At 39.3% G+C, this 13,528-nt stretch overlaps 1 protein-coding gene across 6 annotated transcripts in view; it reads right to left on the bottom strand.

Moving 5' to 3' along the window:
• FAM184B (family with sequence similarity 184 member B) overlaps positions 1 to 13,528 on the bottom strand; it is a 98,072-nt gene that overhangs the window by 48,377 nt on the left and 36,167 nt on the right. For 3 of the 6 annotated variants that reach the window (XM_048848767.2, XM_048848766.2, XM_048848770.2), the window contains 4 exons: positions 4,767 to 5,537; positions 2,076 to 2,211; positions 1,820 to 1,968; positions 733 to 939 (listed from right to left, as the gene is read on the bottom strand). In XM_048848767.2, the coding sequence (XP_048704724.2) occupies positions 733 to 939; positions 1,820 to 1,968; positions 2,076 to 2,211; positions 4,767 to 5,537 (1,263 nt within the window). The remainder of the gene's footprint in view (positions 1 to 732; positions 940 to 1,819; positions 1,969 to 2,075; positions 2,212 to 4,766; positions 5,538 to 13,528) is intronic. The other 3 variants (XM_075128017.1, XM_075128018.1, XM_048848768.2) reach the window with 2 other exon arrangements.

Below are 13,528 nucleotides of genomic sequence, written 5' to 3'. Positions count from 1 at the left end.
GCTATGCCAACAGTTTAAATTAAAGTGCAGTATAGACTCCTACAGTATTTCCATGACTACTGTTGTTACCAAGGCAACCTATTTGGATCTGAGGGAAGACAAGAATTACTCCTACTGATTGGAATTAAGTATGGAGATTAGTATCAGTTTATTTAGTCTCTTCTGTGCCTGGGTGGCCACTGGTTCCTGCAGTCAGCAGCAACATCTGACCTGCAGAACTGCACTCTGGAGCCAATGAAGAGTGGTGCTAAATCCTCTCAATTCTATTATCTTACAGGAGGTTATCAACATCTTGCAGGATTGGGCTCTATGTTTGGAAAATGTGTAAATATTGAGTAGGTCAATGTTATTCGAGTTTTGAATAGCAAGGATCCATATGAATTTAAATTTGAGATTGGAATATACAACCCCTGGTCATTATCCCTTGGGATGGACATTAATTTAATCACATTGCTGTCACAGGCAAGGCATTCAAGCATAGGCACTGCCAAGAACACAGGAGTCACATCAAGGATAAATTCACTTTGACTGTGAAGCTTTTCTTAGAAAAACCACCAGTTCAGTTCACTTTTTAGAACAGAAATGCAGCAACGAAATCCTTTCATTTTCTAGGTTTCAGAGGTAACTCAAAGTAACTCAAAGTGCCTCCAGTTAGAATAATGAAAATTACTATGACCAATGAGATTAAAAACAGATGAATCAGAGTATCTATTAATAGAAGAACATCCCCACCTTCTGCAATGTTTTTCTTTCAGCTTCCATGGAGGTTTGAGCAGTTTTGATTTCCATTGTGTGTTTCTTTACAAGATCTTCCAACCCCTTCACAAGCTGCTCCTTCAAACGCATTTTCTCCTCATCTGACTGTTGTTTAATTTTATGAAGTTCTTCTTTGTGCCGTTGCTTTATATCTTCTATTTCAGTAGCTGCAGCTTCCATGGCCTATAAAATACAGTGGCCTTATAATATAAGAAAATCAAGATAAAGTCCTGGAGCCTGAACAGTCCACCTATTCTGTAGGGGATTTCCTGTCCTCTGAGGTGAATTTCATTGGACAACACTGGGTTCTTGTAAAAAAAAAAAAAAAAAAGCACTCCCTTCCTGTGAAATGTTAAGGCTCCAGGACTGTACACAACTTTTATAATCTAGCTTCTCACACTTTTTCATATTGCAATCTACTTCTGAAATTAGAGATCTCCTCATGGACAACTGCACTTTCATGGCGATATACCACCATGAATTTGGTCCCCGCTATGTTTCTCACACCAAGTGTGTTTTTCTAACATCCAAGTGCAATAATCCAGTAAGGGGAGCTAACAGATCATGGTAAAGAGAGTTTGGATTGGATAATTAATTTAGCAGGAGGCATTGTGATCAGGGAGCTATTAGGGTCTATAAACTCCTTACTGGTGGGAGTTCATTATTTGAACTTTTTGTTGTTAAGCTTCTAAATGGAATCGAAAAGTTTCTTTTTTTACATTAATCAGCATCTTAGCTTTAGGAAGTCTGCCTTGATCCTCTCCCTTTTTAAGGGCTTGATCCTACAAGCTATTGAGCATTCTGCCCTGAACCAGGAAAGCACTTAAGTATAAGCCTCACTTTAAGCATGTGAGTAGTCCAAGTGAAGTCAACCAAACTAGTCAAGTGTGTGTTTAAGTGCTTTGCAGGATTGGGCCAAACACTCAGTACCTGGCAGGACTGAGGCCTATACACGTAATCCAAAGTCCATGGAAGTCAAAAGAAAGATCCCCATTAATAACAATGCACTTTGGATCAGGCCCTAGATGGGGTACCATGCCTTAAGAGGTCTGGGAGTAAATACCTGTGTAAGCACCTGTGTGTCTTCACTGCCTTTCTTCATTTGGCTTTGTTTGGTGGAGGTCATTTGCTGCAGCTGCATTATTTGATTCTTCAGTTCATCTACTTCTTTCTCAGCTTTGCTTTGGGAATTCAGTACAGTTTCCATTTCTTCTGCGGTTGTAAGATTTACATTTCAAACAACATACATCACTTGGGAGTTTACAACATGATTGACTAGCAAGGGAAATATTTAACAATGACATTAATGAGCATCGTACCTGCGTTACTCAATATTTCATTCTCCTGGAGCATGAGCCTCTCTTTGGCTACAGTCAGTTCTTCTTCCAGTTTTTGCACTGTGCTTTGGGACTCCAGAGTCTCTTGTTGAGACTCCTTAAGCTGTATTTCCAAGTCCTAAAATATCATAGGATATCACTTATTTCTTTGGCATCTTGCATATAGTCCATTTTATTCTCAAGGTGCAGAGGTCACCAAACAGTCACCAGTCACCATTACTATATAGTGATGCCTCAGACCTTGGAAACTTAGAGGTAAGCTAGTTAGTTTTGCCTCTGTCAAGCACTGCAATACCTCCAACATCTATTAGAGAGATTAGAACTTTATTTAAACCAGCTTCATCACACATGCACTGGCTCTGAAATAATAATAATAATAATTAATAATAAATTTGCTCTAATATGGGGCCTTTCATCCAAAGGTCTCCAAGCACTTGTCATGCACTGAGGAAAAAATAGAAAATTCATCACACTTAAACATCCTTTTCCTTTTATGTTTAATGCATTTAATGGCTTTCCTTGCCAGTATTTGCTAATGATCAGAGATATTTGTGACTAAAGAAATTTCTTCTTCACAGTTTGTCATCTTGTATGTGTTTGCGAAAGGTAGTCATAAATATGTAACAGTAGAAAAAGCCACCTTATGAAGGAGAGCTTTTATGTGAAAACAAATATTAACAAAATATTGGAAACTACATTTTGTGTAACTGTTCTCTTTCTCCCCCAAATTTATCCCAAAGTGAGAGTTCTTCTTTCAACACTCAAGGCAAGAGTCTAAGCTTACGTGAATCAGCATAGCTCCATTGGCTTCACAGGAACACCACCAATTTACACAGGCTGAGGATCTGGCCCTCAGAACAGATCTTCCTAATGTAATTTCAACCTGAGCCCCATTCAGCTGATACCTAAATCAGAAACTAAAAGCAAAAGACCTGAAACTGCCTCGACACCTCCAGTTCCTTTTTTATTTATTTATTGCATGCCAGAAACACTGCATTTTCTTCCATTTAAATCAGTTTCTGCTAGCAATACATAAACTATTATGGTATGTGGAAAACTAATAGATATAAAACAGTTGCATGTTATAATATGCATAAACTATAGGCAACATGTACACATACACCAGTAGCATGAAGTCTTTTATATTTGTACTATTACGTGTATAATTACAATCTAATCTTTATTTCTGGGACCAGGTTCTAGGAAGTGTTGTTTCTATCCCTCAGCTTCTGCTTCTTTCAGATTAGCTAGTTCAGCAAGGCCCAAATTTAGCAAAGCATTTAAGTGAATGCTTAATTTTAACTTCAGTGGGGCTAAGCAGCTGTTTAAGATTAAGCATGCACTCAGTTTAAGCGATTTGCCAAATGGGGGCCTAGATCCTACAGGCCTTCTAGCAACTGTAAATTAAGACTTAATTAACTGTAAAGTTAAAATTTGAAATATTACATTCTTAAGAACAGATACGGGACCCTGAACACAGCTCAAGTAAGTGAGTTGCATGTAGAAAAGTTCCGCAGGGGTCACTTCAATGGGACTACTCACTTGCTTAAAGTTAGCTACATGCTTAAGTATCTTGCTGAACCAAGGTTTGTGTCTGGATCCCCCCGCCCTGTGTGATGGAAGGGCTTACCCAACTCTGTGGCATCATCCTCCCCCTCTTCTCTGGAGTGTGGGGGAGAGGGAGGCAGTGGAGTCTGGACACATTCCCCATCTGGCCTTGTGGAATTCACAAAGAACAGGTGATGTGGCCTGGGGCTGTCTCATTTTTTTTTTCTTGAAGCCCCCCGTCAGCAGGGATCCACCTTTAAGGAGGAGTCTGTGCTTGTGCAGCTCACTCAGAGCTGTACTGCCAGTCAGTGAGGTGGGGACAGAGGGCACCAGCGCTCTCGTAGGGGGAAGGAGCTTCCTTGTGTCTGGCCCTGGCCACCCATGGACCCTGGGAATCGGTGAGGTTCCGAGCCTTGACTGGGAGGTAAACCCTGCTCCTGCACCCCCAATGGAACAGTATGAGGGAATTTCTGTGAGGGGATCCTTATGATTTCCAGATTTCCTCCTTTTGAGCCCCCTCCAACAGATTATTCCCCATTGAGGAAGTGATCCGGCCTATTATCATCATTGTATCAGAATCTCCCAAGATGCACGCTTTATTAAATGCTACCTAAATTGAGGGTCATGACTAGGAGCATACAACATAAAGCAGCTGAGGTCCAACCTGCTGTCTTGCTGGCTAGCCTCTCTACCCAAGAATGCACCTCATATTGAAGTGGATGGGCTGCTGATGGCCAGAGGGTGGGAGGATACACAGCTGCCGTCCCCCATTCCTTGCATACCCCCTGCCACACTTTGGCAACATTACTGCCCCCTTCACCTGGCAGCTGAGGGGAGGATAAGTTTTCAGTCAAGGCACAAGGTTCACCTCTCTCCCCCACGCATCATCTACAGCTTTAAGAGAGGGTGCTGTTCCGGAAGGCTCCCCAATGGATTCTTAATTGTCTCCGAAACTCTGTCAGTTAATTAAGTTTCTCCCTCTTGCCTTACACTTCTCTAGTGCTTACAAAGCACTTAACTCAAAGGGCTATTTATAGAAAGAAAAAACGCTTTTATAAAACAGAATTTTAAAGATTTAGTAATTTGCTACTTTATAGGCAGATGGATCAGCATCTCCCATTCTACCTGCATCTTCTCCTTCAGCTTCTGGGAATGCTTCTTCAACTCATTTATCTTCTGGCCTTTCACCTCCAGCTCAGCTTCCAGCTTCTTCGCCTGCTGCTGCAAAGCAGCTTCCTGGGCCTCAGAGCTTTTCTTCTGCTCTGTTGCTCTTTGCTGGCACTGTTGCTGTGTATCGGCCACTGACTGCTGCATGGCTTTTTTCAAAGTCTCTTTTTCTTTCTTGTAAGAGGCTTGTAGTTTGCTGGCTTTCTGAGCATATTCTTCAGTTATTTTCTGGTTCTCCCTCTTGAGGTTTTCCATTTCATTAATTAGAGCCCGCAACTCTATGCTGCATTTTTCATCTATTGTCTCCTTTTTATCCAATTTATCTTGCCTAAATGGCTTACATTCATTTACCAGGCTCTCGGACTCCTGGTTGAAATGTTGAGGCTTGTTTTCAAAGTCTGTCTTTGAATCTAGCATCTCCTTGGAAAGGGTAATGATCGTTTCAGTATGTTTTGCCTCTGTTCTGAATGCCTTCTCTTCCACCTGCTTCTTGCACATGGTAAATTCTGCTAAGGTTTCCTCCTTTAGCCTTGTGTGTTGCTCCAGTGTATCTTCAAGGGTCTGAATATGCTTTCGTAGCTCCTGCTCTTCTCCTACTTTACATTTATATTGGAGAATGGTTTCCCTTGTCTCAGCAAGGATGCGCTGAATTTCCTCTTGATGGGCTTCTTTAAGAGCCTGTATACTGGCCTCATGCTCGTCATTTTTAGTGTTCAAAGCATATATCACCTATAGACCGGGAATAGAATATTACAATATGTTTTAATTTATGGTATTAAAGATTCAGCAGTTGTATTCATCAATGTATTAAATTAATGTCTAAGATGATGATCACTACAGTTAAATGTAAATTGTTCCTTACTAGCAAGGAGAAAAAAGTGGAAATAACAGGCAGACACACCTCAAGTGCAAATTAGAAAGCAACATAGGTGAAGAGAGGAAAAATGACCCTGAGTTTAAGATAGGAGACTGAGACCTGGGAAATATAGGGTCTCTTCTGGACTCAAGCAAAGATTTCCTCAGACAACTTTGGCAAGTCACTAAGGACAAAATTTTCAGGAGTGTCCACTGTACCTAATTCAAAACACAGGCCTGATTTCCAGAGGTACTGAGTTCACACAAATCCATTTGAGGTCAATGGAAGCGCTGGTTGCACAGTGCTGCAGAAAATCAGGTTTTGGCTGGCTCAAGTTGAGCATTCAACAGCTGAGAAATAAGTGGCCACTTTTAAAATTGTTGGTCTTAAACTTTCTGCAATTTACTTTGCTCAGTCTATAAAATGGGGAGTGATAATCCTCTTCTCTCAGGGCTGATTATGCTTCACTCAATATTTGTAAAGTTTATCCATATGGAAGGTACTACATAAATTCTTATTCATATGGAAAATACTATATAAATACAAAATATTATTATTATTTTGAAATATCTATTAAAAATCTACAGTGGGTTGGAATGAAGAGTAGATTCATAGAATTTTTGCCTGAGCTGGTAAATTTGCATGATGAGCTTGCAAGGCTGTTATATGTGACTGCAAAATATTTAGTATTCTCTTTGAAGAGATACTTGGAGCCTAATCCCATTCCCAGCAAAATCAATGGGAATTTTGCCATTGATCTTCAGGGACCAGGATCAGGCCCATGGGACGTAACTGATTGTTATAAATATTTTCATCTTTATTTTGTTATAGATGTTTTCTTTATTTTCTGCTTCAAGCTTTGATGTATCCCAGTACTGTTAATAACAGTCACTCCCCTAAATGTCAAACAGACTGATTTAATACATTCAAAATCCCTTGTGATGCTGTAAGTCATCCTGTAGTATGTAAAATTTATGCATCAGCATACTCATGTTATTTACTGTTAGTGGCTTTCTGAACGGATTGAGCTAGAGGAATTTGTTAGGACTAATGCATAGGTAATTGTGTTTGAAATGTATAAAGGTCAGTACTGAACTGTGCTGCTACCAACATACACTACAGAAATATAGATGTAGTCATTTAGTATCCATATGTCCGCCCACTAAAAGCCCTACAGGTGACATCTATGTTAGTCAGATACATGTGTCTGGTTATAATGTTTTCCATGGATTTTTGGTTTCCTTCTGTTTATTAGTGGCTCCCTTTTCTGTATTTATTGGCTAACGTATAGTTTCTGGCACTATCAGAGACAGGATCCTGGCATAAATGGACTGGTCTACTCTGGCCTGGCTGTTTCTGGATCCCTTTGTGAAATAGGATGTCTTTTCTCATTAAGCATGTGCATACAAAGTGATGGCATAAAAATATAGAATGGTGTCAAGACTCAAATAGGATATTAATTAATATATTGACATATGCCTGGAGTTTCCTGCTTTTATTTTTCATATCAAAAGTTCAAAGCTCATAGCTCTACATAAATATCTGGGACTACATACAATGTATGCTAGAGATTATGGGCCTGACCAGAGCCCTGTGAGATCAATGGCAAGAATCCCAATGGGCTTTTGACCACTCATTTATAGCCAACACTAGCCTCAAATGCATGCATCTAGAGTCAGGATCACATCCAACTCTTTGGTCACAATATGATCCCAGTCCTGCAATCCTTGCTCAATCCTCAGGCAAAACATCAACTGAGAGATCATGAGGAGCTTTGTCTAAGTAAGAACTGCAGGTCTGGGGCCTATATTTTGTACACTTTAAGAATATCTTCAGATTTCTTCCAGATACTTTGTTGGTAACATGAGTCTGTCTGGTCACATGTAAGAGTTTTCTGTGCTATCCATAGTACGATTTTATATATCCCATAGTGTGACATTCACACATTGGACTTCAGCCTTCAGCTATCCATTAAAAAAAAAAAATAAGCAGACATGCAACTACCTCCTGCAGAATGTAACCTCATGCCCTGCTAATATTCAAGTCCATGGAGGGGTCTTAATAAAAATAACACAAGTACAGCAGCATCTGGGTATATTTCTGGATAAATATATGACAACAGGCAGTGATAGAATCATATTCCCAGAGCCAAGCAAACCAACAGCCAAAAGTCTTTTGGCCATTATCTCAATTTAGACATATATTTTAGCTTTGTATTACATCTTGTTAATTCTACCCTGTTATTTTTAACTGTTTTTCAATGAAACAGAAATGTTTGGAAGAACTGAGCAGATTCTTTCTCCTCTGAAAGTGCTAACCTAAGTCAGTTTGGGAACATATTTAATTATTCTATAGTCTGCTTGAAAAATAGGGGGAAGGGATTCATTCCATCCATGTATTTTGGCAATGACCAAAGTAACTGTTAGGATATAGATATTCAGGCCTGTCTGTAAAGGCCTATACTCTAAGAATTTAGGTGTATTCTTATCACTTGGCTAGTGATAGAGGTATAAAAGAAAGAATCAAAACCACTGTCTGCCAGTGTAAGGGCCTTCTCTTACTGTGACAGTTTGTGGCCCTGTGCTTAGGCTCAGGCCTTTGGCTAAGCAGCAGAGGCAGCCATAAGCTGGGAAGCGAACGGTCACATCCTCACATTCCAAACTAGTCACATTGAAATAAGGTGCTATTGGGCTGTTAGGCACTATCAGGACAGGATTGTATTCCTATCACCTCCAGAGGAAGGGAAGTGCCTAGAAAATGTAAAAGGAAACTTAGTTTGATAGCATCCTGTCTGGCAAGAACTCACTTATCAATAGCTGGGATGTGAAATCCTCACTTCTGTATTGTTTTGTCATTATAGTTCCCACTTTGCTGTTGTTTGTCTGTATAATCTCTGTCTGGTTCTGTGATTGTTCCTGTCTGCTGTATAATTAATTTTGCTGGGTGTAAACTAATTGAGGTGGTGGGATATAATTGGTTACATAATCATGTTACAATATGTTAGGATTGGTTAGTTAAATTTCAGGAAAATGATTGGTTAAGGTATAGCTAAGCAGAACTCAAGTTTTACTATATAATCTGTAGTCAATGAGGAAGTGACTGGGTGTGGGTGGGCATGTGGGTGTGTGAGATGGGAACAGGGAATGGGGGTAAGAAAATTGGAATCATGTTTTGCTAAAGGGGGAGATGGGAACAGGGAATGGGGGTAAGAAAATTGGAATCATGTTTTGCTAAAGGGGGAGATGGGAACAGGGAATGGGGGTAAGAAAATTGGAATAATGTTTTGCTAAAGGGGAAATGGGAACAGGGAATGGGAGTAAGGAAGTTGAAATCATGTTTGGCTAAGGGTAGGAATGGGAACAGGGACACAGGTGTAAGGCTCTGTGGTGTCAGAGCTGGGAAGGAGGATACTAAGGAAGGAAACTGGAATCATGCTTGCTGGAAGTTCACCCCAATAAACATCGAATTGTTTGCACCTTTGGACTTCGGGTATTGTTGCTCTCTGTTCATGCGAGAAGGACCAGGGAAGTAAGTGGGTGAAGGAATAAGCCCCCTAACAGTAACTTGTTTGGGTAACCCTTCGATTAATAGGGTCCTGACTTTCACTCACATCTTAATGCTGAGTCCCTGTCTTGAATTCTAGTGTGCCACCACTACTTGCCTCCTATTCAGTTGTGTTGTTGGTCGCCGTTGAGCTTGGGCTGCTCCTTGCCCCCTACTGGCTATTGTGAAATTGGGCTTGAGAGGAACCCAAACTCCAATGAAGGTCAGAGCAGGTACAAAGGAATGGGAGTCAACCTGCGCTAGTGGGAATAGCCAACGTTGTAGTTGGTTCCGTTGCCCAAAAAGGCTGGGAGACAATGGCTTATCTACCCATTGTGGCCATTTAGAAATTATTGGTATCCTGTCTTTTATTGGTGACTAGAACCACTATGCAGGTATAATTTTGATTTAAATATTGTTAGGTTTAAGGGCATAACATTTTCAAAAGTGACGAGTGGTTATGGGTACCTCAGTTTTTGGGTACTCAAATTGAAATGACTTAAAGGATATTGATCTTCAGAGAGCAGGTGCTCAGCACTTTCTGAAAATGATCCTCAGATTGGAGGCCCAAAATCATTAGTCTTTTGAGAAAATTTAAGCCATTAATCTTATAAACAGTTAAACTCGCCTAAATAAGAAAACAAAAATCAATTTTTATTAAATGCTAATGCCCAAAGACATCCAAGCCCCGTAATAAAAATGGTAATTGACAACAATGTCCCAACTCTAAAAATAACATAAAATAATAATAATACATTTAGAACTCCCAAAAATATAAAACTAAGCCCAGCAAAAGAAACCCACATAGATAAATTGAAAAAGAAAATAAAAAAACATTTTAGCCTTGCCCCAGAATAATCATTCCAAAGTCATGGGCTTTGGACGGAGAAGCCTCTGTGTGCACTGTGAGATGCTCTAACCCAATCAATCAAAAATGCTGTCATAGAGGGTATGGGAAGCAGTCAGGTGGACTGGTCCTGTTATTTATAGCTCAATATACCAGAAGGAAGACACTAAAGCATAATTGCTGAACTATAAGCCACCAGGTGCAGTTACTGGAGCAAAGGTATCATCAGCTAACCTGGTGAAAGCCTCTGTGGAACTGCACTGCAGCATCCTAGTTGCAGTTTAAGTGGTTTTCAACGGCAACCCTAAATAGCCAATCAGTGTGGTGTGACAGCAAAGACTGAACCACCTTGACCTGCAGAGATGATTATATTGTTCTTTGAATCACCAGCATAATATCTAGGCTACTGCTGCCATAGCAATTCTCCAAAGCTATGTGTGCACTAAGAAATTTCTTACCTATTTTTCTGCTATTGAGCAGAGTTAGATGACATGCTGGTAAAAAACACTGGCACACAATATACACCAAAGCATTACCAGTGCAATGGATAATAAACCTTAATACTCCCACTTTATTATTGGATTTCTCTAAATCATTTGCTTTCTGTTATTAAATCTGGTAATTAAAAATGGTAATTAAAAGAAAAATCGAAATTCACCTCAGCAGTGGAGATGGGGTTAACTGGCTCACTGTGGAAAAAAGCTGATTTGTGTTTACAGAGAAGTGTCAGGCACATTATTCTTGTAGGAACCTGAATGCCAGCACTGAAGGTGCTGTTCCAGCAGGTTGCTTCATTAGCTGGATAAAATTTGTCAGAGCGAGGTGTTAGGAAAGAGATGAGAATCAAAGGAGAATAAAATCATAAGTGATTGTGATACTAGAGGCAATCAGCATTCAAAAATATGTTTTTAGGCTTGAAAGGACTAGATTTTTGTTAGTAAATGTTGATTTCACTGTACACAGACAAACTGATGAAAAATGTTTCCATTAATTAATACTCAAAATATACAGCTAGACACAGTAAGAAAAATGCTGCTTGAGATCTCATTAGTTTGATTTAAGGTGTTTTACTTTTTCATACGATGTTGACAATTTGTATTTTAACAGCTATTAAGCTTTAACATTTTGAATCCCAACATCTATAGTCATTCAATAATTATTGTCTGATCCCCATGTTGTCCAACCCCCATAATTTCCTGCAACTGAGAAAGCTTAAATTGATGAAAATAGAAAAAAATGCTTATAGAATCATAGAATATCAGGGTTGGAAGGGACCTCAGGAGGTCATCTAGTCCAACCCCCTGCTCAAAGCAGGACCAATCCCCAATTTTTGTCCCGATCCCTAAATGGCCCCCTCAAGGATTGAACTCACAACCCTAGGTTTAGCAGGCCAATGCTCAAACCACTGAGCTATCCCTCCCCCCATATCCCTCCCCCATTATAGAGAAACATTATATTATACACAGGTTTCAGAGTAGCAGCCGTGTTAGTCTGTATTCGCAAAAAGAAAAGGAGGATTTGTGGCACCTCTCTAAGGTGCCACAAGGACTCCTTTTCTTTTTATATTATACATATTGAAGTCTGCGAAACCTAAATATGTTCATTAACACCTGCCTAGCACCTGTCAGGAAAATATACCAGTTTAAACTAGAGTTGTTGATTAATCGGAGTTAACTCATGTGATTAACTAAAACAAATTAATCGTGATTAATCACAGTTTTACTCGCACTGTTAAACAATAGAATACCAATTGAAATTTATTAAATATTTTGGACGTTTTTCTACATTTTCATACATATTGTATTCTGTGTTGTAATTTAAAACAAAGTATTAATCAAACATATTTTTATAACAAATATTTGCACTGTAAAAATGATAAACAAAAGAAACAGTATTTTTCAATTCACATCATACAAGTACTGTTGTGCAATCTCTTTATCGTGAAAGTGTAACTTACAAATGTAAATTTTTTTTGTTACATAACTGGACTCAAAAACAAAACAATGTAAAACTTCAGAGCCTACAAGTCCACTCAGTCCTACTTCTTGTGCAGCCAATCGCTAAGACAAACAAATTTGTTTACATTTACAGGAGATAATGCTGCCTCTTCTTATTTACAATGTCACCTGAAAGTAAGAACAGATATTTGCATAGCACTTTTGTAGCCGGCATTGCAAGGTATTTACGTGCCAGATATGCTAAACATTCGTGTGCCCCTTCATGCTTTTGCCACCATTCCAGAGGACATGCTTTCATGCTGATGACGCTCGTTAAAAAAAAATGCATTAATTAAATTTCTGACTGAACTCCTTGGGGGAGAATTGTATGTTCCCTGCTCTGGTTTCCCACATTCTGCCATATATTTCGTGTTACAGCAGTCTCGGATGGGTTTCAGAGTAGCAGCCATGTTAGTCTGTATTCGCAAAAAGAAAAGGAGTACTTGTGGCACCTTGGAGACTAACCAATTTATTTGAGCATAAGCTTTCGTGAGCTACAGCATCCGATGCATCCGATGAAGTGAGCAGTAGCTCACGAAAGCTTATGCTCAAATAAATTGGTTAGTCTCTAAGGTGCCACAGGTACTCCTTTTCAGTCTCGGATGATAACCCAGCACATGTTTTTCATTTTAAGAACACTTTCACTGGAGATTTTTTAAAGATAGCTACAGCACTCGACCCAAGGTTTAAGAATCTGAAGTGCCTTCCAAAATCTGAGAGGAATGAGGTGTGGAGCATGCTTTCAGAAGTCTTAAAAGAGCAACACTCTGATGCGGAAACTACAGAACCCGAACCACCAAAAAAGAAAATCAACCCTCTGCTGGTGGCATCTTACTCAGGTAATGAAAATGAACAGTCAGTCTGCACTGCTTTGGATTGTTATCGAGCAGAACCCATCATCAGTATGGACGCATATCCCCTGGAATGGTGTTTGAAGCATGAAGGGACATATGAATCTTTAGCGCATCTGGCACGTAAATATCTTGCGATGCTGGCTACAACAGTGCCATGAGAATGCCTGTTCTCACTTTCAGATTACTTGTAAACAAGAAGCAGACAACATTATCTCCTGCAAATGTAAACAAACTTGTTTGTCTGAGCGATTGGCTGAACAACGAGTAGGACTGAGTGGACTTGTAGGCTCTAAAGTTTTACATTGTTTTATTTTTGAATGCTGGGGGTTTTGTACATAATTCTACATTTGTAAGTTCAACTTGCATGATAAAGAGATTACACTACAGTACTTAGGTGAATTGAAAAATACTATTTCTTTCACGGTTTTTTTACCGTGCAAATATTTGTAATAATAATATATATATATATATATAAAGTGAGCACTGTGTACTTCGTATTCTGTGTTGTAATTGAAATCAATATATTTGAAAATGTAGAAAACATCAAAAATATTTAAATAAATGGTATTCTATTATTGTTTAACCATGCGATTAATCGTGATTAATTTTAATCACTTGACAGA

This window comes from Caretta caretta, chromosome 4, assembly GCF_965140235.1.
Source record: "Caretta caretta isolate rCarCar2 chromosome 4, rCarCar1.hap1, whole genome shotgun sequence".
Taxonomy (NCBI): domain Eukaryota; kingdom Metazoa; phylum Chordata; order Testudines; family Cheloniidae; genus Caretta; species Caretta caretta.
Note: the sequence above shows the minus strand (reverse complement) of the source record. Positions and strands in the feature narration are given on the sequence as shown.